Source organism: Pteropus medius, unplaced genomic scaffold (genome assembly GCF_902729225.1).
Source record: "Pteropus medius unplaced genomic scaffold, Ma_sr-lr_union100, whole genome shotgun sequence".
In the NCBI taxonomy this organism is placed as follows: domain Eukaryota; kingdom Metazoa; phylum Chordata; class Mammalia; order Chiroptera; family Pteropodidae; genus Pteropus; species Pteropus medius.
This window is the reverse complement of record NW_024350324.1, coordinates 1,445,250-1,472,802: the sequence shown is the minus strand read 5'-3', so window position 1 is coordinate 1,472,802 and position 27,553 is coordinate 1,445,250. Positions and strand designations below refer to the sequence as shown.

The 27,553-nt window shown below is 57.3% G+C and overlaps 3 protein-coding genes and 1 pseudogene across 4 annotated transcripts in view; 1 reads left to right on the top strand and 3 right to left on the bottom strand.

The window, feature by feature from the left end:
• The window catches only part of LOC120583747 (zinc finger protein 554-like), an 18,341-nt gene extending 8,100 nt beyond the window's left edge, over positions 1-10,241 (bottom strand). The window contains exon 1 of the mRNA XM_039839179.1: positions 8,278-10,241. The gene's annotated coding sequence lies outside the window, so the exon portion shown is untranslated. The remainder of the gene's footprint in view (positions 1-8,277) is intronic.
• Positions 6-10,373, bottom strand: LOC120583749 (zinc finger protein 554-like; the record flags this gene model as incomplete). Its single annotated transcript, XM_039839183.1, has 5 exons — positions 10,250-10,373; positions 6,016-6,098; positions 2,910-3,036; positions 1,362-1,550; positions 6-826 (listed from the first exon to the last, which is right to left on the bottom strand). Coding segments are annotated over exons 2-5 (1,179 nt in total), but the record flags the coding sequence as incomplete, so codon positions are not given.
• LOC120583765 (uncharacterized) lies at positions 3,893-4,011 on the top strand (annotated as a pseudogene).
• A 6,422-nt stretch (positions 10,374-16,795) lies between the features above and the next one.
• The window catches only part of THOP1 (thimet oligopeptidase 1), a 17,299-nt gene continuing 6,541 nt past the window's right edge, over positions 16,796-27,553 (bottom strand). Inside the window, exons 4-13 of one of the 2 annotated variants that reach the window (XM_039839169.1) lie at positions 27,369-27,476; positions 25,967-26,069; positions 24,149-24,306; positions 22,781-22,916; positions 21,916-22,282; positions 21,450-21,651; positions 18,669-18,855; positions 18,452-18,580; positions 17,659-17,795; positions 16,796-17,308 (exon numbers count right to left, since the gene is read on the bottom strand). In XM_039839169.1, coding sequence (XP_039695103.1) covers positions 17,153-17,308; positions 17,659-17,795; positions 18,452-18,580; positions 18,669-18,855; positions 21,450-21,651; positions 21,916-22,282; positions 22,781-22,916; positions 24,149-24,306; positions 25,967-26,069; positions 27,369-27,476 — 1,683 coding nt within the window. In that variant the 3' untranslated portion in view covers positions 16,796-17,152. Of the gene's footprint in view, positions 17,309-17,658; positions 17,796-18,451; positions 18,581-18,668; positions 18,856-21,449; positions 21,652-21,915; positions 22,283-22,780; positions 22,917-24,148; positions 24,310-25,966; positions 26,070-27,368; positions 27,477-27,553 lie in introns of both variants that reach the window. The other variant, XM_039839168.1, reaches the window with a different exon arrangement.

The window sequence follows — 27,553 nt, the reverse complement described above, 5'->3', positions numbered from 1 at the left end:
AGAATCAGGTAAGAGCTCTGGCAGAAGGATTTCCCACAGTCTTTGCATTTATAGGGCTTTTCCCCTGTGTGAATCCTCTGATGTTGGGTAAGAGACGAAATCCTGTTGAAGGCTTTCCCACACTCTCCACATGCGTAGGGCTTCTCCCCAGTATGAGTTCTCAGGTGCCGAGTGAGGGTTGAGCTGTGAGTGAAGGCCCTCCCACAGTCCTCGCATTCGTATGGCCTGTCTCCTGTGTGAGTTCTCCGATGCTCGCTCAGGGAATGCCTCCGGTTAAACACTTTCCCACACTGGGGGCATTCGTAGGGTTTCTCCAATGTGTCAATTTTGTTGTGTATCATAAGAGCCATGTTGCGATTAAACGACCTCCCGCTGTCTGCATATGCAGAAGATTGAGTTATTCTGCTTTGAATTAGGGAACTATTTTGGCTGAGGTCTTCAGCACGTTCACTGCTTTCCCCGGGTCTCTGGTCTATATGTCCCACCTGACGGTGGTTTAAGAATGGATCGGCGACCAAACTCTCAACATCTAGGTCACAGTCATAGAAGTGTTTTCCCATAGCACAATTTCCCTGCGAGGAAACAAGGCCTGAGCTCGGAATACAGTTTTTCCCAAATTCATGCCAGGCAGTAGCCTTCTCGCGAGCAAATGCCTTTCCTTGGAGGTACGCCATCTGACTCGAAAGCCTCTGGGAATCTTCATGTTTCTCTTTACGTTGCCCACGTCCCCAGTCTTCTCTGGGAAGCTTTGTACCACCAAGTGGTTCTTGCCCCAAAACCACCTCCTTGTAAACTGACCCTTGGCTTTCCAGTCTAGTCTCCCGATCTGAAATAAATTGAGGGAAGAAAAGAAACGAATAAAATTTCTAACTTAAGAACGGTGGGACAGAAGTACTTCACACGGATAAAAGGCACATGTGGATTCATGTTCAATTACCGAGTTTGAACATGGAGGATGAGAAAATGAGACGGATCGGTAAGCCGGTGCGCTGAGGATAGGACGCAGAGTAAAAAATTTGACGACGAAGAAAAACAGAGACATGTAAATGTAGAAGGAACTGCTCTTTGAAGAAGGAAGAATAAGAATGGCAGAGAGAGAATTATCAAGAAAGAAGGGAGAAAAGATATAACGAGAAACACAGGTACAATGGCTTCAAGAAGGATATGGGAAGCATCCCTCTTCTCTGCACCCAAAGACAGGTAGGAGAAGGCTGCCAGAGGATGAACTGAAGGCATCCGAGAAGGTGCCACCAAGGACCTGGGCCTGCTCCTTATACGATTAGGGCCTCTGTGGAGAGATCTTTGACTTTGTCCCCAAGATGCTGTCCCACCCCAATGGCTCACATCTGCCTGGTTCTCACCTGGACAGGAGGCTTGGGGAATTCCTTTCGCTCTCATCATCATGGCTGCTCCCTGCTCCAGGTGGAAAGACACCGCTGGCTGAAAGAGTGAACACCCTGTCCACAGGGAAAGGCTGCTGTCTCGAAAGCTTTGTGCTGGAGATGTACCATCCTCGATAACTGTATCAGTATGTTGGTCCTTCAAGGCTTCTGAAAGGACAAGAGCACACCGACCAAGCTAAAGATTTTATTTTCCTAATTAAAAATTGGTGGATCTTACGTTTCCCCAAAGAAAACAAATGAGTGGCCAACATGCCTATGAAAAGATGTGCACCATCACTAGTCACGAGGGAAAAGCACAATGAGACACCATCTCACACCTAGGAGGATGGCTACGACTTTTTAAACGAGAAAAAAAAAAATACGGAAAATAAGTATTGGAAAGGATGTGGAGAAATTGGAACCCTCGTAATTTGCCGGTGGGAACATGAGATGGGGCAGCTTCTGTGGAAAATAGTCTGGAGTTTCCTCAAAAAGCTAGAGAGTCGCTATATGACTCAGCAATTCCGCTCCCGGGTATAGACCCAAAAGGATCAAAAGCAGGGACTGGAAGAGATGTTTGCACACTGTGTCCACAGCTGCAGGGCTCACGGGCCTCAAAAGGTAGAAGCGACCCAAGCGCCCACCAACAGATGGCTAGAAGAGCATGAAGAGGTCCCACACGAAGGAATGTCATTCAGCCACAGAAAGGACATTCTGGCACTGCTAGCGCATGGCAGTCGAGCATGCTCAGTGTCATGAGTCAGACATGAAAGGACAAATACTGTGTGATTCCACTCATAAGAGGGCCCCGGAGGAGTCAGAGTCATAGAAACAGGAAGTAGACGGTGGTGACAGGGGCTGGGGTGAGGGAGGGGAGTGACTGTTTCATGGGGACAGAGTTCCAGTTTGGGAAAATGAGAAAGTTCTGGAAATGGAAAGTTCTGGTGGGAATGGTTGCATGACAACGTGAACGTACGGAAGGCCACCGAACTGTGCACTTAAAAATGGTTCAGGCAAATTTTATGTTGTATATTTTGTGCCACGCACACACAATATACTAAATTTAGCTGTTTGCCTGGGCAGGAGAAGTACAAACGCCTGACTCTGTACCCAAGAGGAATCAGAGACGTTCCCTACGCCTAAGCTAAGACATGTACGTCAGCAGCGGCTCCCGCTCTCTCAAACGGCAGGTCCTCGCGGACGCCATTTCGTCCAATGTCTTTCCGTTATGACGTTGAGGAGATGCTGCAGGAACTTAACTCTTGTTTCTATCCATCAGCCTGTGATGAGACAGGTTTCGCTGTGTGTCGTTTTCCCATAGTTCGAGAACCTATCGATGATGTTAAGTGAGGACTTACTGTACCGAAGAAATCAGCTTCTTCGTTGTATTGGAGAAACCAGCAGACTGGGAACCCCACGTGGGCAGAACTGTGGCTTCCTTGTCCACCAAGAAACTCCCACTTCCTGGCATAGCTCTTGGCACACAGGAGATGCTAAATAAGTGTGAGCAAGTGACGCAGGCCTTACCCACGGAGGCCAGGTTCCGGCGGGTCTCCAGCATCACCTCTCGGTAGAGCCTCCTCTGAGAATGATCCAGCAAAGCCCACTCCTCCGGGGAGAAGCCCACGGCCACATCCTGGAAGGTCACCAACTCCTAAAAGATCACATCGGTTCTGCTCAAGAAAGGTCACCCCCCACCCACGTCCATAGAGGTGGATAAGGATGGTGGCACCGGGGAGTCACATGGAGCCGGGGGCAAAGCCTGGAAGTCGGACTCTGCTGGCACCTTACGGGTCCTTGTCTGTGGCTTCCCGTCACAGGTACACACAGACCCTGGGCCCGCTGTTCGCACAGCACACAGGTCCGATGGGAAGTCGTTCGCCCATTTGTTATCAAACTGGTGATTCTCACTTCTAAGCCTGTGAACATGGCAGTCCTCCTCGAGGCCCATGCCCTGCTTATTCTAAGAGCGTGCAGACCCGTGGCCATGTCACTCTCGGTTGGGGACGGCAGGCGCTTTTGTGACCTTCCCAGGGCACGGACTCCTCGTCTGTGTGATGCACAGGGATGCGCAGAACCGCTTCGACCTCACAGGGTAGGAACGATTCGTGTCGGTCAGGCGTCTGCTGTTCGTGAAGGCAGACACCTGGCAACCCTGTGCGACCAGAGACACCCTCACCCACAATGCTGGAGACGGGGGCTCTTTGCAGCCACGATCTGGAGCTGCCCATTACAAGGCACAGGTAGAGCAAGAAGTGGGCTTTGCGACCCTGCCTCGCGGAATATGGCCTGAGCACTGTTCGGGAAAAGGAGGGACAAAGGGGTGCGTTGTGACCAGCGTTTGGTCTGGCTGGCTCCCGTGGCACCCGTGGTCAAAACCAGCATCTGGGCTGCTGCCTGTGGTGAGCGGGACGAGTTACCAATGGGATCTGAAAATGAGAGACCCAACTCCAGCAAAGTGGGAGTGCCGGAACCCCTGGCTGGTCTTGGCCATTAAAAAAAAAGCACAAGTCCACGGCCAGGCCACCCTGAACAAGCCCGATCCGGCCTGATCTCGGAAGCTAAGCAGGGTCGGGCCTGGTTAGTACTTGGATGGGAGACCACCTAGGAAGACCAGGTGCTGTAGGCGTAAAAAATAAAAAAATAAGGGCTTGTAAGCTGACAAGGTCCGTGCAATCTGCGAGGTCAACCAAGGGTTGCCTCACCCCCCGCCCCAAAAATAAATAAATAAAATAATAAATGAGATAATAAAATAAAATAAAATAAAATAATAAAATAAAATAAAATAAAATAAAATAAAATAAAATAAAAGCACAGTGCAGGTGACACCTTTGGTGTTTTCTCTCTTCCAGCTGGGAGAAGAAAGGGCTCAAACGTTCCCACAGGTGGGCCTTGAAGTGGACCAGAAATATCCAACAGTTCTCTTGTTTGTCCCCCCGCAGGAGGAAAAAAGGTTAAGTTCGTTCCCAGGGTGGCAGTGCATTTAATAGAGCAGAAAAAAAGCAGCCTATTCTCCAGGCAGCCTCTGCAGCCTCAGGCTTCGCCTCGCCCTGCAGCTGGTTTCTTCCCAGGCCCCACGTCGGCCCTGTAATGGCTGAGCGCACTCACTGCAAGGCTTTGAGTAAATATTGAAAGCAAATAAAAAGGAAAAATCTTTTAATGGTTTTGTATTTTGCGGCTATTACACAGGATGGATAATAACGATGACTATGAAATAGAAGGGTTTATATTGATTAAATATAACGATGTTTATATTATTACGTTTATAATATAACCCTTGTAACAACGAGAACATGTATTATTTCCTAATAGTGAGATCATCCCATCTGGGGAAAAAAAGTGTTAGTGGGACACGGTTTCTTTGCTCTTCGTGGCCCAGCGGACAGGTTAAAACGCAAACTCTCTACATATTAAAACAACATGAGTGTCCATCACTCACGATTTTTACTGTGGCTCATACCTATTGGGACCTCAGACAACACTAAGAGTCCCCAGAAGAGAAATGCGTTTGAAGTTCGAGAGACAGATCTGAGCTGCGAATGGGCTCCCGTGAACTCAGCTGTGTGACATGGAGAGGCGGGGGCTCCCTGTGCCTGTGTCAGAGGGTCCACGCGGATGCTGGACCAGCCGCGGGCTGTTTGGGATCCTAAATCCAGGGACTCACGGCCTGACTGGCCTGACAGCGGGTATGGGGAGACAGTGCAGATCTAAGACACTTCTCTGGGTGACCCCAACTATGACAAAGTCAGGGATGACAGCTGAGCTGTCTGGGTCACTGACAGATGTCCACCGGGAAGGGCTTGTTCCGGAGGGGATCAAGGGAACCCAACTGTTGGTCAGCTCTGGGCTTCCGGTGCAGAGATCGGTTGCGTCCCTGGGCTGTATCCACCGCCTGACAGATCTGCTTTCCCAACTGACAGATGCTGCTCCCCAACCCCTCCTCCTGACAGACACACCGCAGTAAGGCACTTCCACTGTTAAACACAGCTGTCCCCAGCCTTCAAAAGGCTTATCCAGCCTTAAAAAGGACAGACATCCTGACACCTGCTACGACGTGATAAACAGTGACATAAGCCAGACGTGATAGGTCAAGTCCTGTGTGACCCCACTCACGGGAGGCCCCCAGATTCAGGAGTCAGATTTAGAGACAAAGAGTAGATGGTGGGCCAGGGCCTGGGGGAGGGGAGGGGAGTAAGTGTGTAACGGGGACAGAGTGTCAGTCTGGGACAATGAGATCATCCTGGAGGTGGACGGTGGGGACGGCTGGACGACATGTGAGTGTGCCTAAGGCCACTAAGCTGGACACTTAACAGTGGTTAGGATGGTGAATTTCGTGTGCATTTTATCACAATTTTAAAAAAACTCTTAAGAGAGTGGTGCTTTCCTGGGCGCCCACCGCCCCGTGGGGAAGGCGCCAGACCTCGGCCGCAGAGACACCCCAGCCCTGCGAGGCAGCCCCGTCATGGGGAAGGGCTGCTGGCTCTGGCGCACAGTCCGAGCAGCATGACGCCCATGGGGAGTCCCCCTCCGTCTCCCACACAGCGAGGGACCCACTTCCCCATCAGGGACCGCGTTTCTGCGGGTTCCCTCCAAAGCAGCGGACACCTCGCGGGCAGGAGCATGGCCAACTCACCTGACGCACCGGGGCCCAGGGCAGCGGGCGGCCGGCAGCCATTCTCTCCTCTCCAGAAAATGCAGGCTCCTGGGAGGGCAGAGCTGCGCGGGGAGAAAGGCGCGGTCACGGTGGGGACCGGACCCACGCCCGTCCCCGGGCCCCAGAACCCGCGCCGCCCTCCGTGCGGTTGAAATCCGCGCGTAACTTCTGAGTCCCCAAAAATTCAACGAGCAGCCCGCCGTCGGGCCGGAGGCCACGCCGAGCACATAACGGTGCATGAGCACATATTTCGTGCGTTATGTGGGTTACGCACTGCAAAGTAAGCCGGAGGGAAGAAAACGTTATTAAGAAAATCACGAGGAAAATACACGTGCAGTACTGCACGATTTTCCAAAAACCCTGAATGAGCAACAAGCGCAGTTCGAACCCGCGCTGTTCAAAGGTCAACTGAGCAGTCACGTTCTGTGAACTTGCTGGGGGGGACACCATTCGACCCAGTATGACCCCTGGACCCACATTCTGGAAGGTTCCGTCCTGACCCCGCGGGTGCCCCGTCCCCTGCACGTCTCCGACGGCTCGGGGACCGGCCTCTGGGCTGCAGCAGGAAGGACGCAGACGGGCCTGCCACTGACGGCCGGAGCGCGAGGCCCCGAAACCCGTGAGGGGTCCTCGGCTCCCACGCAGCCCCAGGACGTCCTTCCGTCCCCTGCTGGGTGGCAGGGCGCTTTCTCTCCCTGGCCCAGTGTTGGTCAGGCGCCTCTGAGCCCCCGAAGCAAGCGGGGCTCAGCCTTTGGGCTTCCGAGGTCGTCTCTGCATCTAGTTTTAGCAAGAACTTGCTACGTCACTTTAGGGAGAGCCCCCCACACACCGGTCACTTTAGGGAGAGCCCCCACGCACACTGGCCGCGCCACCCTCCCTCCCCCAGGCGATGGCGGTCACCGGCCTGCCACAGCACGGATCCTGTTAGCTGCTGTAGCCAGAATGTCCCCGGTGGTTCCTCTTAGCGATGGGCCATCCACTGACCCCACCTGTTCCTCTGCCTTAAGTCCCCGCTGTGCTCGGAGCTGGGCCTAGACTCACGCTCAGCTTTCTCATCCTGTGACAAGAGCTCCCGCCTGTTTCCACCAATGATGGCTGTCGCTTCTGGTTTTCGGATAGAAGCCCGAGGTGGCCCTGCTTCCTCCTCGCGGTGAAGTCTCTTGTCAACGGCAAACCCTCACGCAGACTCCGGGTAATGAGCCGGGGTCGTGTACTGGACGCCTCACGGTCGTGACCTGTATTCATGGGTGAGCCCTTCCAAGGTCACCTCCTCGGAAGCAGACATGGCCATGGGCACGCCCCAGCAGCGGGAATTCCCACAGAAGACCCGCGGACTGCAAGACGCCAGCCATCTGCAGAGCTGCAGTTACGCCCTCAAAATATTTACTAACGACTGTCGTGGTAAGAACATGTGTCGTCAGGAAATCCTTTGCCGTGCCTTCCTCGGGGCAGCTGACTTAAGCCCCCTTCCCTTTGGCGAGGGCTGACGGCGACTGGCTTCCTGTCAACCCGCAGAGAAGGGGACTCTTGGCGGGTCCCACCTTCACCAGCGACGCTGTGAGGGCAGCAGGTGTCCCCTGGTACGACACGAGGACCACGCCTCACCTCTGGGGCTTCTTCTCCGGAACCTAGAACCCCGGGGTAACCCTAAGAAGACGTCAGAGTCAACCGGAGGGGCATTCTACAAAATCCCCGACTGCCATGAAGACAGAGAAACCCTCCTGGGGGAGGGGCCGAGGACAAGGGATGACTGAATGTCACCTGGGTCCCAGATGGGGTCCTTGACCAGAAAGAGGTCGTGAACGGAAAGCCTGGTGAAATCTGAATAAAATTCGTAGTCTGGCTAATGCCACGGGACCCGTGTTAATGTCATAGTTGTTCTTCTGGTTTTTGGTTTTATCTCGTGGTTAGAACTCGCACGGTGAGATCTGCCCTCACAGCAAGCTGTTAAGTAAGTGGCCGGGTCATTACTGCTGGCTGTGGTGTGATGCTGGCCAGCGGGTCTCCAGGACTTACTCATCTCTCTTGACTGACACGTCACGCCTGTTGATTGACAGCTCCCCACCCTCCGCTCCCCTGGTACCTACCATTCCAGTTAATGTCTTCGTTTTGATGAATGTTCCACGATATTAACATTGGGAAATGTGAAGACCTAACAGATGGCCAATAGACTTATAAAAAAGATGCTCAGCATCGCTAAACACCAGAGAAACGCAAATCAAAACCACAGTGAGATCTCACCTCACACCTGTCGGAACAGCCGTCGTCAGTACATCAACAAACGACAAGTGCTGGCAGAGATGAAAAAAGGGGCCTTCATGAGCTGCTGGCGGGACTGCGAATGGCTGCGGCCACTACGAAAAACAGTCTGGAGGTGCCTCGGAAAATTAAAAACGGAACTACCATATGATCCAGTATTTAGCCAAAGAAATCCAAAAACACTAATTCGAAAAGACATATGCACCCCTGTGTGCACTGCAGCGTCACTAGTAACCACCGAGATATGGAAGCGACCTGGGTGCCCGTGAATAGACAACTGGATAAAGAAGGGGTACATATACACAGTGGACTATCACCGTAACAAGAATGGCATCTTGCTATTTGCGACACTGATAAACCTAGACAGCATTGTGCTCAGTGAAATAAGGCAGATAAAGACAAATGCTGTATGATTTCACTTATACGTGGAATCTACAAAAAACCCAAAGGAATAAACAAAACAGAAACAGATACGTCGATACAGAGAACAAGCTGACGGGTGCCCAAGGGGAAGGGCTGGAAATTTTTTTTAATTAACATTTGAAGATGCATTCACAATGGGGTGCTGACACCCCTAAGGTGCTGCGAATGGATTCTTGGAGAGTGGGCAAGAGGGAAAAATAACTTCCTCTTTTTCTGTATAAAGGGCCGACGTATACACAGCACAGAAGTAGATATATAGTATTTCTGTCCTGATAGGCTAAACCGTGTCCCCCTAATGCACGTGTTGACGCCCTGAGCCCCAAGACCTCCGAATGTGGCTGTTTGGAGAGGGGATCTTTAAAGAAGTCATTGAGGTAACATGGGACCTAATCTGACACAACTGGTGTACTTACAAGCAGACATAAGGACACAGACATGCACAGAGGGACACCACGTGAGGACGCGGGGAGAAAGTGGCCATCTACATGCCAAGGACAGACGCCTAGAGGGACCAGCCCTGGATCACCGATTCCTGGCCTTCGAATATGAAAGGATAAGTGGCCGCTCCAGGAAGCCATAGAAACACCAAAGGCGGCTCCTTGCCCTAGCCTGCTGTCTAGGGGCTTCACACTGGGATCTCTGAAGCTGGGGGGCGGGGGTACCACCCTGCCCCCCACACTGCGTAGGACTCCCTCTTTGCTCTTGGGGCTTTAAATGCAACTCTGTCAATGGGTCCAAGCCCTCCAGCCCCTTCCCACCATTTCCAGACCAACTGCCCCCCCTGCCTGGACTTCATGGGACCCTCCTCCCTAGTGACTGATGTCAACGGCCCCCTCAGCACCCCTCTTCCAGGCAGGCCTGTGGCATCTGGCTCACGATCTTCCCTTTCAATGTTCAAACCACCGAAACTCGTCCTTTCTCCACAAGAAAGGCCTGATGAGCACGCCCCACGGGGAAGGGGAGGGTCGGTGAGCTGGCGACGGTCAGCTGCTTCCTGAGTCTGTCATAAACGGAGTGGGCCCTGAATCTCACCAGAATCAATGCCAAGGCCTAAGGCAGGGTCCCTGTGGCACTGGGGACACCAGGGCCCAGTCGTCCTCTGAGGGGACAGTCCTGGACACAGTGAGGTGTTGAGCAGCATCCCTGGCCCTGTCCGGGCGCCCCCCAGTCGTGAGGACCACAGATGTGCCCAGACACCGCCCAGGCTTTCCTGGGGGGCAGGATCGCCCAAGGGGCCGAGAGAGTCTGGGCGTCCCCCTCCAACTCTGCTTTACAGCGAAGGGCTTCCCCCCAGTTCCCTTTAACGTCCGGCCTCCGGGAGCGTGGTTCACGTCCCAACAGCGTTTACCCCTCGGGTCTGTCGCTCGGGGGCTTTTTCTCAGTGCTGGGTGGCCGTGGGCAAGCTGCCCGGCCTGACGTTCCTCTCTCGCCTGCAGAATGACAGGTGGCGCAAACGCCAAGCAGAGCACCCAAGGCCACCCCTCCCGCCCCGGGGCCAGACTCGAGGTCCGAACCGCCGCCGACCACTTACGGCTGCGCGGCCCGGACGCGGGTGTCCCGGCGCTGCGGCCCCAGGTTGGGCGCAGGTGGCACTCAGAGCGCGGCGACCGGGAGCCGCCGGGTGCTGCCGGCCCGCCGCGGCCGAGGCGCTCGGTGCAGCGGGGCCTGGGGCCCCCTCGCCTCGCCTCGCCTCCCCGCCCCTCCGCCACGCACTCCTTGCGGGCGCGCCCCGCCAGACCCGCGTTAAATCACGCCGCGGCCAGCACGGACTCGGCACTGCGCCTGCGCACGAGGAAGGCTCCCGGCGCCGCGCTGGGCTTCGCGTCCCTCCGAGAGCAGTGAGTGCGGGCGCAGCGCCCTCTGCGGGCGGGCGGTGTCTCCGCAGGACTGACTGTCCTCTAGAGCGGGCCCCAAGTTCACACGCCCGCCGTCCTTAAACAGGGCAGAAAATGCGAGTCCTGTATTTAGCACGATGCCGTTAAGATAATTATCAGTGCTTTTTATTTAAAAACTATAAAACCATGTAATCCATTATATACTTAGTAAAATTGTTTTACTATTTATTAATAATATTAATATATTGATTTATGTTAATATTCTATTAAAATAATAAAACTACCGTAATTAATATGTTAATATATGTTAATAATATATTCTTAATATATGATATGTAGTTAAATATCATATAGTAATTTATGATACGTAGTTAAATATTATATAGTAAAGTGTAATCATCTAATAAGTTATTTATTGATAAGTTACATAAGTATATAATAAATTATATGTTAGTACAAGTATTTAGCCAAACCATGTGTTCTCTCTCTCCCTCCCCAAGCCCCCAGCTGCATGCTTACTATTAGAGAAGAAATGGGGCCCCTGGAAATGGAGAGTAGCCGACAGTTACAATGACCTCTTGGCACTCGTGATGTATAATCATAAACCTATGACTGTGACTTTGTCATAGTTTCAGCAGGTGCTCAGGACCATTTCTCCAGGGCCACCTCTTACTTGTCCCAAGCCTAGACTGGGCGTCTCGTCCTCGAGGACTCTGGTTTAAATAGAGCAGACATCGGGTAGAAGGCTCCGAGGGTTGAATGTGCCCTCTGTCCCAAGCCACCGCAACGGTGAACAGGTGTGTGTTGCACGCTGGATGTATGTGTCCCCCCAAAACCAGAAATCGAACGCCTGGTGTCCGAGGTTACAGTATTAGGAAGGGGCGTTGGGATGATTAGGGCATGAGGGTGGAGCCCCGTGATGGTACTGCGTGCCCTTAAAGAAAGGACCCCAGGGGGGCTCCTGCGCCCCTTCCCTCTGGTGAGGACGCGTGAGAAGTGAGCCACCTGCCACCAGCATGCCTGCGCCCCGATGTCTGACTCTCAGCACTGTGAGTTAAGCCGCCACCCACACAGACTAAGACCACGTGCGAAACAGTTTTCCAGCCCAACTTTTTCGGTGCGATTCTTCCGGTCTTAGCCCACGATGGGAAAGATGCGCAGTGCTGCCGGCTGCCTCCTTTCGAACCCAAGGCCCCTGTCCTCCTTGTGCTGGAAATACCGCTGCTAGTCGTCAGCTCTCAGCCCTGCGCGATCGAAAATGACAGAAGTGCGTGGAGGGCTTTGTACCAAGCGTGAAAGTCAAAGGCATGACAACCATCGCGTGAAGATGCTAATCCTGTGAGGGAGACTCGGAAATGTGCTATTGTAAGGGTATTATCTGCGCAGTCCTATATCCTGGGAAGGTCATCTGTGTGTGACAAGTGACACGTATACTATCATCCCCGATGTGTCTAACAAACTAGATAACCAAACAGAGTTATAATTAATAAATCGATAAGGAAATAGAATCATAAAAAATACTCGATTACCGCAAAGGAAGGCAGAATAGGGGGGAAACGGGGAAACGGGAGTGAATGGAAAATAAACAACAAAAATAATTTTTAAATAAATAAAGAAAGAAAGAAAATAAACAGGTGTTCGAGAGACTCAAACTTAACCCTATTAAAAATCACATTAAATGTTTCGTTTTGTTCTTTTAATTTTGCATATGGTGACTTTTGCCAAATCAAAGTTATTCGTTTTTACACAGACCAAAAAGGAAAAAGGAACGAGAGAGACAGGGAGAGGTAAGAATGTGAAGTAAGGCAGTAGCCCCGGAAATGTAAAGAAACAGCGCATCTAAACGTCTCTAACTCGGGCAAAAAAGGACAAGAACCGTATGATTTCCCTCGTACGTGGGATATAAAACAGAAAACAATGAACAAACAAACAAAACAAACTCAGACGCAGACAACGGAATGGCAGGTACCAGAGGGGAAGGGAGTAGGGGCAGACAATGAGGGTAAAGGGGGTCACACGCGTGGTGACGGAGGAGACGAGTCTTCGGTGGCGAGCCCTCGGGGCCACAGGCGGGTCTGCTTCTGGACCTCTGCCTCTTTTGTCCCGCCCTGGGACAAAAACCCGCCTAAGCGCTGTGGCCGTCTAGAAGTCTTGCTCTGTAATACAGTATGTCCTCCAACTGCACTGTGTGCTTCAAGGTCGCCCTACTATTCCTGCATCTTCGAATTTTAATATAAGTCCCAGAAGCATCTCTTCAGTTTCTACAAATAAAGAAAAGGCTGTGAGGGTTCCCCTGGGGGTCACGTCGCAGGTGTAGGTCCATCAGGGAGGGCGGGCACCTGACGCCCCTTCCGGCTCCGCGAACGTGGCCCATCCCGCCATTCACTCACCTCTTCTTTCGTTTTCCCTCGACCATGTTTTGAGTTTTGGTGAAGGGCAGTTGCATATTTTCACCCAGTGTATTCGTTCCTGGGCGTTCGATGTTTTTGACACTGTTATAAACGGTGTCTTTTAAACACTGAAATAATTCCAAGAACTTTCTGTTTAGTCTATAGAAATGGGTAAGGGCATTGGACGCTTCACCAAAGATGCATGGATGGTAAATGAACACGTGAAAAGATGCTCAACATCACTTGTCATTAGGGAAAGGCAAAGTGGACCCACACGAGGTCCCTATGACAGTAGCTAGAAGCCACGTCTAGGTCTTCACCCAAGAAAGAGGAAAGCTTGGTTCCCCACCATGGCGGTTTTATTCACAATCGCCCCAAACCTGAGCCCAGCCCAAAGCAGAGCAGATGAATGAACAGTCGAATATCCATACAATGGGATATGACTCTAAGCAAGAGACCCACGTGAACACATCTCAAATTAATTACCCTCAGCGTAAGAAACCAGATCCAAATCAACAAATAAAGAGGCAGTGTGTGGCTTCATTTCTACAAAACAAGAAAATTCAAATGGGTCTAGAGTGACGGAAGCAGGTGGCAGGTGGTGGGGGAGGGCTACAGACCGGCCCGGGGAAACTGGGAGTGACCAGCAGGTCACCTTGATTGTGCCATTGGTTTTGTAATTATGTACAAATGTCAAAACTTGCCACATTGTACCCTTTAGTGTCATCTATTTTATGGAAATTTTACCTCAAAAGCTGTTTAAAAAACAAAACAAAACAAAACAAAACACTATGTCCCCTGCTCCGGGCCTGCTCATAGAGATCCTCCGACTCAGCCTGGATGAGGGGCGGAAGCCCTGGGTCTCTGGCCAGATCCTGGGTGCCACGGCCCTGGGTGGGTCCTGTCCCGTGTCTCCTGGCTGAGGGGCAGTGAGCGCCCACTGCTAAGTCCCTCGCAGACCAGAATCAGCACCGCCCTCCCCCGTACCCGGCTCTCCCCCTCTCCACAATGACCTCAATGTCCCCAATCCAAGACAGTCACCCCAGGGACAGTCCTTGGAGGCCCCACGAGGGCGGTCTGTCCTGACAAGTCCAGCTTTAGCTCCCGCCTGTCTCAGGGGGGTCTGTCAGGGACAAGGTCAAGGACAGAACTCTGGGTGGCCACTCAGACTGTCTTAGGCGGAAAAGGGAATTCCTTGGGTCCTGACCACAATGTCCGGGGCCTGGGTGAGGTGCACAGAGGCATCCTGGGGAGCCCTCACCCCGCAGCCTCATTCTTCAGGTGGCTGTGTTAGCCCAACAGCTTATATTCCCCGCAGTTTTCTCCAGTCTGGGAAAAAAAAGAATTTCTTTCACCAGTTTCAACAAAAGTCACAGGCCCGACAGCGCCAGGCCCGGCTGCACTATCTGTCCACCTACAAACTGAATGCTAGGGTTGGGGAGGTGGCCCGCGCCGGCTGCCTTGACCTGGGCACGTGATCTGTGCCAGGACTGAGCAGACCCCAGACCCTGTGGGCTGTCGGGGGCTGGACAGAATGCCCACAGAAGGGTCAGGATGTGGGGACAGGAGTGTGGCACTGGCCTGTGGCCCTGCACAGCCAGAGTGAAGTCACTCTGACTCCAGCCCGGCCCCAGCCAGGCGGTGCCGGAAGCCTGACCAGAGCCCCACTCACCCGCCAGTCCACCCCGACCCTGGCCACCCGGGACAGCTGGACCTGCTCCCAACGCTGCCTGGTGACACCTGGTTGAGCTGGAGCTTCGGGAGACGACGTTGCTTGTGCCAGGACAGAGAGCCATTCTCAGCAGGGAGGCCCCACGTGGCCATCTCTCGCCAGGCTACTGGTGTTAGCCGGCACTATCAGATGAGGACACTGAGGAGTGGACGCTGGCCCTGATCCTGAGGTGGCCCGCCTGTGAAGGTGAGGACGGAACGGCGTGCGCCACCCCTGCTAGTCAGAGTCCCCCAGGGTCCCACTGGCACCGCATGCCCCCTTCAGGAGTGACAAGAGTGAGGCTGCTCGAGGCCACCAGCATCCTGAATGTGAGTGGCTGGAGAGGCCCTTGCCAAGGGATCAGCGCTGAAGTTTGTACAGAAATGGTACAAACATCTTGAAACGCACGAGCTCTGACTCTTCATTTTGAGAGTGCTCCCCTTTTCCTGTTTGCTTCATGGGGGAGCAGCAGGGATGGGGGATGGTAACCCAGATTGGCAGGGACCTTAATTCCTGGCTGTCCTCTGAGCTATCAGAACCCTGGAGTGGACAGGGCAAGGGGTCCGAGACACTCCCACAGCTCCACGGGCTCCTGGAGACCCCTCAGCCCCAGGGTGATGGGGACAACTGTGCTGTTTTTTCCTGCACCGGGCACCGGCTGTGTCCCTGGGGTGGGAGCCATCAGTGCAGTCTCTGAACTGACCATTTACCGGCCCGGAGCAGCTGGGCGAGACGGCAGCTGTTCCGGTTGCCGGGGCAACCTAACACTGGCAGGGCCCCTGTGCCCATCTTCCCTGCCGCACCCTGGGGGCTCAGAGAATGACAGTCTCCATGGGGCGATGGTCTGGCCCCAGAATCTGTGCCCCCATCTCCAAGTCCTTGGGCAGAGAAGAGATGGGGGCCAGCGTGTGGGGGGATGGTGGGCCTGAGCCTCTGGGGACCTGTGAGGGTGGGGCGGGCCCTTCAGCTGGGCACTAGGTCTGGACCAGCATCCGGGGCGAGGAGGCGGCAGAGGCAATTCGCCTCCAACCCCACCTGCCACTCAGGGACCCCCACAGCGCACATCTGTGGGGACCAGGAGGCAGGTGGCCTGTCCTGCTGTCCTTTTTCTTTCGAGCCCCAGGCAGTTTAAGCCTAAGTGGCAGCTGCCTAGAACCCCATGTGACCTCCGCCTTGCGGCCCCGCCTTCCAGCCCCATGGCGCCCACCAACTCTGGACAAGACCAGCTGTGAGAACACTTGCCCTCTCACCCCAGTTCAAAGGACACAGACGCGGGCGCGGGAAGCCGGGCTGGGTCTGTGTGAGGGGGGCCACAGTCGGGCCACAGCACGCCTGGCCGGGGCGGGCAAGGACGGGTGGCCTGGGCCTCAGGAGAGAGATCGAGGTACTGCCTGGTACCCTTTGCGGGAGACAGACTTGAGGGAGAGGTTCAGGGCAGGAGGCAGGAGCTGAGTCCAGGGACAAAAGCGGGCTGTCCTGAGCCCATGGGGGCAGCCACACGCGCTGCTCAGGTGCCGCAGCACAGTACCCGATTCCTACCACCACCAAGGACACCGCGGAGCCACTTGCGCAGTCTCCAGAGGGCCCACGATGGCCGGCCTTCCCGTGGCCCAGATTTTGCCACGTTGCTAACAGCAGAGGGAGCTGAGCAGCGAGCTGGAAGGCCTTGGCTGCCTTTGGTCTTCAAGGTTACGAGGACAAGGACAGTCCCGGCCCAGCTCCCAGCAGCTGTGCCCAAGTCGGAACCCAGCTCCCACCAAATCACAAGAGTCGAGGTCCTGCGCTGAACCCCCTGGGCTGAGGGCGGGCAGCCTTGGTCCCACATCAGCCAGGGCCACACGTGGACGGGAGTCTTCCCAGGACCCAGAGTGAGGGGCTGTCAGAAAAGACACCTCTTGGTGAGTGACCCCGGCACCCCGGCTGCAGTGACTCCGACAGCTCTGCCATCACTGAGCAACCCACAGTCACAGTCCAGAACGTTCCAGCACACAGAGAGCAGCCTTCAACTGCCCGCGTTCCCAGCCTGAGGGTTGATGGCCAAGTTCAGGGCCCGACAGGCACACCAGAACCCAGTCGCAAGTGTGACAACTGACGTCGTGCCACTGTTGTGTGGCAGAGGTGCAGACATTGGAGGCCAAACCGATAATCTCTCTTTTCCTTTTATTAATGGCTGCATTTCACAGATAAACCCGTCCCTTACGAGGGCGAACGTCCCAGAAAGGGCTGTGTCAGTGCAACAGAGAAGAGGCCCTGACCGGACAGCAGCGGCCTCCAGACATCTCGGGGACAAGCTCTCTTCAGTCCAGGCTGGCCACCGAGCGGGGTCACGGACACTGGCTCTGGAGATTGACAGGGAGAACAGCCCCTCTCCACGCTGCCCTGCCCTCCCCGGGGTGCCGAGCTGGGGGCCGCCTCTCCCGCCCGTTTCCAGGCCGGGAGCTAAGGCACCAGGGCGGCGGGAGCGGAGCCCCCGTCCAGGGCCGCAGAAGCCCTGGGCGTCAGCAGGCCAGTGGCTCGGCGCCCTCCACGTGCAGGCCCTTGCTCAGGAGGAAGGCATCCTGCTTGGGGTCACGACCCAGGAATTGCTTCAGCATGACGCTGGCGTCCTCGGAGCCCCCGGGTCTCAGGATGCAGCTTCTGTAGTCCATGCCGACCTGCGGGGGGGCAGAGGGGCGGGGCTGGGCCAGGGTCCTCTGCGATCCAGCCGGCTCCTTGGAGTCCCTGGGCGTCCCTCCCCAGCTCCCAGACGGCTTGGGGGACGGGTATCTCAGGGCGAGTGTGTGTGCACGCCTGCACGTGCGTGTGAGCATGGGCAGGTCGCCGTCCTTCAGGACGGGGGTGGCTGAGCCTCTGGTGTGACTGAACAGAAAGCGGAATGCTGGCCGAACCCCAGCCCAGGAGGGCTTTGGGCTGGTTTCGGGGACACTGAGGCCACAGGCTAAGGACAGCTGTCCTCAGTCCCAGACGGCAGAAACATCGGCATCAGCCAAGGGCCAGCCCTGACCTTGCCGTTGAGAACGCCCTCCCGCTTGAAGCGCGTGTGGAACATGTCCATGGAGTACACCTCGCTCCACAGGTAGCCGTAGTATTGCGCGTCGTATCCGCCCGCCAGGTGGCCGAAGGTCGCAGGCATGTTGGTCCCTAGGCAGACACATGAGGCTCTCGCTGTGTCTCAGCCTGGTCCCCTGTCTCCCCCTCGTGAGAGGAGGCTTCAAAGCAGCCCTGTCAGACCCCCCACCCAGAGGAGGGGACCTGGTCTGTCACTTCCAGAAAGCAGGTGCCAGGACTCAACCAACCTCCCCACGCCCCAGCACTCACGACAACGCGGCTGCCACAGCACGCGCAACATCAGAAGACCCGAGGGCAAGCCGAGGCTCGCTCACACGACAGAGTGTGCGTCAGCTAAAACGCTTCTTGAAGGCTTTAAATGCTCGTGAAACAGTCAACCCGGGCGACACTGCCCGCGAGATCCGTTACCTCCCCGCACGTGCGCATACGCACTCAGGCACACGCCGAAACCTTGTCTAGTCGCGGCCCGTGCTCGGTCACTCGTCCTTTCAGAGGGCCACAGGCGGGAGCGCGCCCCGAGCACGGGCAGGGGAGGCGGAGGGGCACGCAAAGGCCCCACCGCGGGAGCCACGGGCCCGCGGCCGAGAGAAGGGAGGCCGGGGGCCCTGCTTCGCTCCGGTCAGCCGACCTCTAGGCCACCCTAGTGCCTTCACGTGGCACTAGGTCCTTTCTGACCCAGAGAATGACAGGAACCCTGCCCCAAGGGTGGGCCGGGCTCGCAGCGCTACCTGGCGTGGCTGGGACCCCCAGGATCTCCTGGCAGAGGCGGGCGTACTCCTCGGCTGGGTCGGCGGCCATGCGCGTGTGCAGGGCCTGGTCCACCTTGGCCAGGACGATCTGGCGCAGGTTGAAGAGACCTAGGCGGGAGGAGGCAGGGGCTGGCTCTGCGGCCCGCGGTCGGAGTGCGCGGGGTCGCGGGGGCCAGGGCGGCGCGGCGGGGGGCACCTGTGTTGGCCTGCCGGGACCTGATGAGCTTCTCCAGCAGCTCCTCCGGGATGACGCTGCCGGTCCTGTGGTGCCGCGACATCCTCAGCAGCGGCTCCCTCTCCCACACCCAGTTCTCCAGCATCTGTGAGGGCGCCTCCACGAAGTCGCGCTCCACGTGCGTCCCGCTGAACATGGCAAATTCCGCCTGCGGGGACAGGCAGGGAGCCCCGGAGTGACCCACCTGCTTGGCCAGCTCCCACGCAGGCAGCCATACCTGGGGGAGCCGGGAACATCCTGGGCGTGGGCCCTCCCCCAACCATGACGCCTGGTAGGGACAAGAGGCTCCCTGGGCAGCTGCTGGATGACCTGTCTCAGCCCAGGACATACAGGGAGGGAGAGAGCACATGTGTCCCTGCTGGTCACCCACATTCCCCTCGCCAACCCACGAAGCCAACGCTCAAACCTCCCCCAAAAGGCCAAGGCCCGGAAACGGGGCCTCTGGGTGACAGATGCGGGAAGGCGCACTGTTTTGTCCACTTTTGTGCATCTGAAATGTTTCCTGAAAAACAGCTCTTGATCCAGGGCAGCCAGAACCCAGTGGTGGCGGCTGAGCCTCCAGACAAGCTGTGACTGGTCTTGGGCAAGTCCTCTCAGGACCAAGCGGGGCAGGGACACCGGAGGGGACACACGGCCCGTCCTCCTGAATCGCGGACTCTGTTTCTGTGAACTGTGACCCGGTAAAATTCACTTATAACCCAGACTTGACCGCCACAGGGCTCAGGCTCTCACGGTCCTTCCACGCTCTGCCCTGTGCCGTCAGCTCTGACTGCAACCGGCACGCTCACGCGGCCCACTGAGCGCCCTGCGTTTTGCACATTTGTGGTTTCGTGGGACACTGCGATGTTCGAAGCGGCCCCCCAGCATGGCACTGAGGTTCTGGCTGGTGACCCTGACATGTGCCTCACGGAGCAAACACGTGCGTTGGGGAAGCTGCTTCGTGCGGGCAGTTACAGACAGCACTGTTGGATGTGAATCAACAGCGTGCGCTCCACGAGGACTTGACACACACACACACACACACACACACACACACACACACCACAGGAACTGAATGCTTAATGGAAAAGCTGGGAGCGGAGGCGCGCAGGAACCTGACCCGTGTTTCTCCCAGAAGAGGGGTTCAGCCCCCGCTAATGCGGTTTTGGGGACTTCGTAAAACAGAACTGCTATAAATGAGAACCGGCTGTATCACAAGAGACCTAAAGAAAATGAGATCGCTGGCAGGATGTTCCGGTACGGGAGATAATCCGCAAGCACGCCGCACAGAGAAGGGATGGGGCCGGCACCGACGAGGGGGCTGGGGGCAGGAGCGCCCCGGGCCCCGGCACCATGCACACACCCCCAAGCTGCTGTGGTGGGTGAGGAGGTGGCCCCTTCCCTCCCCCCACACGGTGAACTCACAACGGACGGCAGACTAACACGAAGAGCTGGAACTATAAAACTTCTAGAAAGAGAAATTAGGATAAAACCTTAGTGTCCAGGGTTAGCAAACAATTTCTTCAACAGGACACAAAAAATGCAGAACGTGAAAGAAAACAGTTAGCAGGTGGAAGTTCACCAGTGCCAGAAAACACTCGTTAAAAGACACCACTATGTGCCCGCCCACATGGGAGTGTCACTCAGCCATGAAAAGGGGGGAGGCGGTGACACTCGCCACGCATGGATGGAGCGAACACACAACGCTCAGTGAGAGACGCCGGACACACAAGACCACATGGCGTACGATTCCACTGATGTGACATGTCCAGACAGGAAGTGGGTGAGTGGCTGTCAGGGGTTGGGAGAGAGGGTGAAGAGAGTGGGGAACGACAGCTAAGGGGCAGGAAGGATCTTTTTGGGGTGACGGAATGTTCCAGAACTGCAGAGTGATGCAAGCTGCCCAGCTTGACGAACTGACTGTAAGTCACTGAGCGCCCAGTTCCTACATGCTCCAGTCCAGCCTCTCGGCACATTCTCACTTTTGGGAGTCCGGGGGGGTGGGGGGAGCAGAGAACGGACGTCCAGGTACAGCTGGGGGCCCGCGGCCCAGACGCTAGGCTGGGGGCCCAGGAGCCCGAGTGAGCCGTCTTTGCCACCGACAGCCTGTTTGGGGAAATCACTTCAACTTCCTAAGCCTCTGTACCTCCACAAAGAGGGGACAGCACCGCCCCTCACTGGGCTCACTGCGAGCTGCATGGGCCTGGAGCCGGGCTCCGCGCTCCAGTTGCCATCACTGGCCCTCACAGAGTCACGTACCATTTCTTCCCGCGGACTGACGGGAGATGGAGCCTGCACGAGTGCCATCTGAGCATGTTACATTCACATGTCATCTAATCTGGCAGCTGTGAGAGCTGTCACAGGCTGAACAGTGACTCCCCAAATTCCTATGTTGGAGCCCTGATCCCCAGGACCTCAGAAGGTGACTGTATCGGGAGATGGGTAAGAGCTGATAAATGAGGTCACTGGAGTAGGGGCTGATCCAACATGACTGGGGACCTTCTAAGGGGAGACGAGGACACAGATGCGCAGAGGACGACCCCATGAGAAGGTGGGGAGGACACGGTGCCCACCCGCCGAGGAGGGGGGCCTCCAGGGCTGGAGAGAACCCATGTCTGTCATTTAAGCCCCCAACCGCAGGACGTTGTGATGGAAGGTGATACAAGAGTGTCACCATTCCCGTGGTTCCATCACAGGAAGAACCCGACCCGGGGTGTCCCGCCTCCAGACCCAGTGACCACCCAGGGTGGGTGGGGCGCCCACCTGAGAGCAGAGCTGGTGCATCACGTGCCCAAACTCGTGGAAGTAGGTCTCCACCTCGTCGTGCTGCAGCAGGGAGGGGGCGTCCGGGGTGGGCTTGGTGAAGTTGGCCACCATGGCCGCGATGGCGATCTGGCGGCTCCCGTCCTGCCGCAGGCAGCCCGGCTGCAGGCCGAAGCAGGCCGCGTGCCCGTACTTGCCTTCCCTGGGGAGGGGCGGGGGGACGCACTCAGCTCGCTGACTGACACAGCGGCACCAACCTCACGATGGCCCCCGGCTCTGCTACTCACTGACCCTGTGTCCCTCAACCAAGCCACCTGCCAGCCAGGGCACCGGACAACACGAAGGGTTCTCAGCAGAGGAGCGAGCACCTGCATCCCGAATGGCATGACCACACCCGGCACGCACCCCGTTGGGACGGGGAGGCTGAGGCTCAGAGCAGAACCCTCCTGCCCCGGCTCACACGCACCGCGGGTAGAGATCCAAGTAGAACTTCCCGATGACGGTCCCGGAGGCTGCGTCCCTCACTGAGTACAGCTTCACGTCTTCGTGCCACACGGCGGCGTGCTCCTCTAGGTCGAAGGTCAGCCCCAGCAGCTCCTGGTAGATGCCCAGCAGGCCCCTGGTGACCGCCTGCGTTGGGAAGTACTCCTTGAGCAGGTTCTGGTCCACGCGGTAGCGTGTCTCCTCCACCTGGTTCATGTAGTAGCGCATGTCCCACGCGTTGATCCGCCCGTCAAAGTCCAGGCCTCGCGCCTCGCACTCGGCCTTCTTTAGCTCCAAGATCACCGCCCGCTCCTGCTCCCCGAGGGGCTTCAGCTTCTGAGCCAGCTCGTCTGGGGACAGAGGGGACAGGCACGGCTACCTCCCTGCAGCGGGCACCCCAAGGCTGCCGTGCTCACCCCACCCTCAATGCCAACTCCCGATGCACTGGCCGTGCGCCATGTGGGCGCTGGCACCCCACATGAGAAGGACAGGCCGGGGCCGGGAGGCTGATCGAGGCCAGTCCCACGCCTCCCCATGGCAGCCCTGGGAATGGTCATGGGCCTCGTTTTCATGAGGAAGAAACGACAGCCAGACGTGGGTCACTTGTCCAGAGCCTCAGGCTGGGAAGGGCTGAGTGGGCAGGCCCTGAGGGTGCAGGCCTCTCCCCAGAGGCCCGGCGCTCAGCTGTTAGATTAGGACCCTCGGGCCTACAGAGGGGCCAGGGGCAGCAACAGGATGCCCACCCCTGGGCAGACAGAGCAGAGTTCCCAGAAGCACCAGCCCGTCATGGTCAAGGACACCCATAATTGCTCCCGGAGCCCCGCGGGCAACGGAGGGAGGCTGGTCACCCAGGAAAGTGGCCACCGCCTGGCTGGTCTTCGCCATGCTCATCTCCAGGACGTAGTCGGCGTGCGTGCTGAACCCCAGCAGGCTGGACTTCTGGGCCCGGAGGGTCACTAGCTCCTTGAGGATGGCAGAGTTCTCCTGCAACCAACAAGCGACCAGGCCCATGGGCGACGGGTGTCGTCCCCACATAGGGCTCTCAGGCCAGCAACCGCCCCGTCGTGGGTCTCTGCAGCGGCGGGGCTGGAACTCGGCCCGCTGTGTCTGTTTCCCACCCTCCTGCTCGCGGCCTGGATTTCTACGTGCTTGGCCTCCGCACGGCAGCTGAGGCTTTACAAGCCCTCGGGTCCTCTCCGGAACCACAGAGGGGGTGACCTGTGAAGGGTCCTGAAGCCACAGAAAGCGGCGCAGGGGCCCGTGCTCTCCAGGACGGCCTCTGGGGGGCGGGGTGCACCGGGCCCCGACCTGGCAAGGCCTGGCCCCGGCCTCGAGGCTGTGCCGCGTGGCGCCTCTGGGCGGCCCACCCGGCCAACCAAGCTCGTGAATCCGACGCTAAACGACATCCGTCTGATTCGTTTACGAGGAGACAGAGGCCGTTCAGAGGACAGAACCCTCCTGCCAGCACGATCGGTCCACAGAAAATGAATTACAACCCGGAGTAGCCTGGAGAGCCTCTGGGCAGACGACGGCACTCGGGGCTGGCGGCCAGCAGTGCGGTCACCACTCTGCCCCGGGTCAAGTATGGGCCAGGATGGGGAGGGCGAGGGGATGCCAGCCCCTCTCTAGTCCAGGGCAGCCGAGGGCCTTGGCCCAGGGTCTCGACAGTCTAAGCAGGAAGCAGCACACCCCACCGGACCCCGAGCTCCTGGCTCCTGGGCGAGGCTCCCAGTGGCCCGCTCTGGACGAGGCACACTCCGGCTTGTGTGCGCTGCCTGTTCCAGGGCCACATCTAGGATCCGGGTATGGTTGGGGCGTGGTCTGTCTTCAGTCCCCGGACGTGGAGGGCCCAGGACTTCACTGCCTGCGTCTCATGTCACCCTGTGACCTCCAGCTGGTGATTCCTCTCCGCCAGCCCCCTGAGCAGCAGTGTCCACAGAGGACGAAGGGGGCCCCTCCCACCGCCCCCACCTGCTCCTACTCGGGCCACGTTGGGGTGGGACACGAACACATGTGCCCATGCGGGATGGACATCTGAAGCCACGCCCGGGTCAGAGCCAGTCTGCGGGGTGTCTCCAGGGGCAACCGCACTCACTGAGGGCCTCGCCTGTCACTGGACCTGGCCTGGCGTATACTGGGAGACTCGCGCCACTGAGCCAACGGGACAGGCCCGACCCTCCAAGGCCCCGACAGGAAGAGGCCCGGCGATCCCTCACCTCCTTGCACCGACAGTTGAAGGCCGCCTCCACCTTCCTTCTGGTCTCGGGCACGTGGCATTTCTTCAGGAGGGGAAAATAGTGAGGGTACTTGAGGGTGACTTTGAACTTCTCGTTGTCAGTCTTTTCCAGGGAGTTCAGGAAGTCCTCAGGGAGTCCTCCTTTGGGAATGAAACCAGGAGCTTTAACAGAGCAGCGCACAGCCGGGGCTGCAGGGGTGGGCTGGGCGCGGGAGCCGGCGGGAGCGCCAGGCCCAACCCCCTGCACTCAGTGACTCCGGCCACCCGCCTCCAGGCCCAAACCCCAAGGGGCAGACGTGAGGACTCTCCCGCCTTGGGGACCTGCTACCATCTGCATCGGAACTCCCATGGGGGCAAGAGCTATATCTGCCTGGACCCTGGACGGCATGGGCCTTCCAGGGCTGCGTCTCCTCCTGTGTCCTTTCTCAGTAAATGGCACCACGGTGGACACAACCTGCCCAGAAGCCCTGACTGCGCCCCCGCTGGACAGTGCCAGTGCCCCGTCCCAGCAGCCCCCAGCACTGCGACGGCCTCTGACCTGGCCCCACTCCTGGCCCGGCCGCCCACCAGAGACCCGCATGCATCAGCCTCGGCCTGAGCGCACCGGGGGCTCCTGCCTCGCGGGGGAAGGGCAGAATGAGCCTGAGTGTCCTGTGTCAGAAAGGGGACTACCAGGGACATGCCAAACTAGAAGCCCTCGAGGGCGAACGAGGGCAGTCTCAGCATCAAATACGTGAGGACAGCAGTGGATTCACCCACTGAATAAAACAGGCCCCACGGGCCACACCGATGCAAATGGGTGAATCAACAAATACACGGAGGCAAGAGAAAAGCTCTGACCTACGAGGTAAAGCCGACTGACAAATGGACAGAGAACGAGGGAGTTACTCGTCTCTACAGCTCGTGGGTGCAAATGTGCCGAGTAGGGTCTTAACGCTTCTCGCAAAAAATTATCGATCGTGAAGGGAAGACTGGCAACGTGACGATGGAGACACCTGATAGAGAATCACCTGATCGACTGATTAAAATCCAAGAATAAAAAAGGACATAGGGAGATGTCCTAAGTTAACACCAAATATCTCTTTTATGATCAGAGCAAAGTGCCACACTTCACTCAGCCAGACCTGTAGACGGAGCCGGGCCCTGCCATCACCCCTCCCCAGCGACTGCAGCGTCTGAGGCCGGCTAGAGCATGGCACAGTCGCCTCCTCACGTGCTGCGGATTCAAGCTGCCTGCACGAGAGTCCAGGCTGACAGCGAGGCCCCCGGGCTGGACAAACCGATGGCAAAGCAGGCCCACGGCCAGTGCGGGTGAGCGGACACATCTGTGGGATTTGAGACCCGGGATCCCCCTGAGGCCAGGAAACATGTGGGCCATCCTGAGGTGTTGGGAGCCATGCAGGGGGACGGGCTGTCAGGGTCAGGGAACGGAATGAGAACGGAGACGGCAGAGCCCAGCGGGGACGGATCAATAAGCACTTGCTCAGGAAAACGCATGCCCACGGGGTCTCTGGCGCAGCCATCCTGGAGGCCTGGAGCAATGAAGGCCCGGCAAAGGCTGTGGGCCTCACAGAGCCTGGTCTCAAGGGCTAGGGCCCCGCACTGATCACGGAGCTGGGCGGGACACGCAGCCTCATCGGAGGCCCTCGCAGGCTGTATCATAGCCACCAGTCCTCCCCAAGGAAGGATCTAGAATCTTAGGTTCCAAACAGTGAGTGCTCTGAGTACAAAAGCCTCGGCCTGAGGTGGTCGGACACCCAGGAGGCCAGGAGGCCCCGCCCCACCCCACCCTGCGCACCTAGCTCCTCCCGCGTGAAGGGCAGGGAGGTGGTGTCCTCGTTCAGATTCTTGTTGAAGTCGATGCACAGCAGACTCAGCTTCTTCTTGATGCCTTTGATTTTCTGAGGGAGAGAGGGGTCGTGAGGAAGGGGCGTCGCTGTTCAGACCCCCTGGGTCTGGCCCCCCCCCCATAGAAGAGGCGGAAGGCGCAGCCCGAGCTCCTGCCTGCTGCACTGAGCGGCCTCGGGACCCAGGGCCCCTGGGAGCTCTGCGAGTCCTCCTAGTCAGGAGCCCCCACATCTGCAGCCTAAGCTCTGGGCACCCTAACACAGCTCGGCATTTGTTCCTTTGGGGTATAAATCTAGTTTCCGGAAACGGTTAACAATGGATGCAGACCTGGGGGAGGGGGCAAGACGGGGACACACAGGACAGGAAATGCCTGGGTGAGGGTGAGCCTGTCAGGGGCCCAGGGCTGCCCGCCCAACGGGGTGAAGGCAGACGCCCCGCTGGGTAAGCACGGCACCGGGATGGCGCCCTCCCAGCGCCAGTTTCCGGCTGGAGGACAGGAGACGCCATCTGTGATCCTGTGACACCATAAAAGTACGTATTCGGTCTGGGCCCCCATTCCTGGCGCACGGCTCCCACAGCCTTTGGAATTCGCTAAGTGCAAAAGCAACTGAAGAAGCCCTAGGGAGAAGGTGACAGGAGTCCCTTGCGACTGCACCTGAGTTTGTGTTAATGAGGTGACTCTTGGAAAGCCCTGGCACTTGGCCAGTGATTGCTGACGTAATGAGGCCGCCATGAAACCGAGGACAGGCTGTGACCACCATCGGCCGGGCGAGCAGGTGCAGACGCGGGAGAGGGGTGCCCCGGGGAGGGAGGGATGCTCTGCGCCCCATCCCCACGCTTCGCCCCTGCGTCTCTTCCGGCTGCTGTTCCTGAGTGATCACCTTTTCCACTAAACCAGGGATCTAGTGAGTAACATGTTCCTGCAGATTCTGTTAGTCTGTCTGGTAAATGGATCGGACCGGAAGACAGGGGGTTGTGGGAACCTCTGCTCTTCAGCCACTCGGCCAGGAGCACAAGGGACGGCTGGGCCCTGAACCTATGGTGTCTGGCACCACCTAAGTTGAAATGTAGGACACCCAGCCAGTGGAGAAGTTCCTTCCTGTGGCATCACGCGCGCCTGGTGTCAGAAGAGAGTAATGGGGACGGCAAAATGTAATGGGTTGGGGGGCGGGGGTGCCCGAGGCGACCTGCACCCCCTGCCCAGCTAAGGGAACCCGTGACCTCAGAGAACTGAGGGCAGAGCAGGTGTGAAGAGAGAGCCACCGGGCAGACCTCTGGCACGGGGTCCTGGAAGCAGGAAGTGGCATCGGGCCAGGTGCAGGGACACCCCCCACCCCGAGAGCCGCACCCACCTCCTGCGTCTCCTCGGGCAGGTGGAGCCCATTCCTCCGGCCAAGTTTGATCAGCCGCTCCAGGTACCGCCTTGCCTCGGGCCTCAGTGAGTCCTTCTGGACTTTTTCCTAAGACGAGAAAAATCAAAGTTCTGTTTAGAGTGAAAACCGTGACAGAGCCAAATGCCAGGAGCGGTAGAGACTGG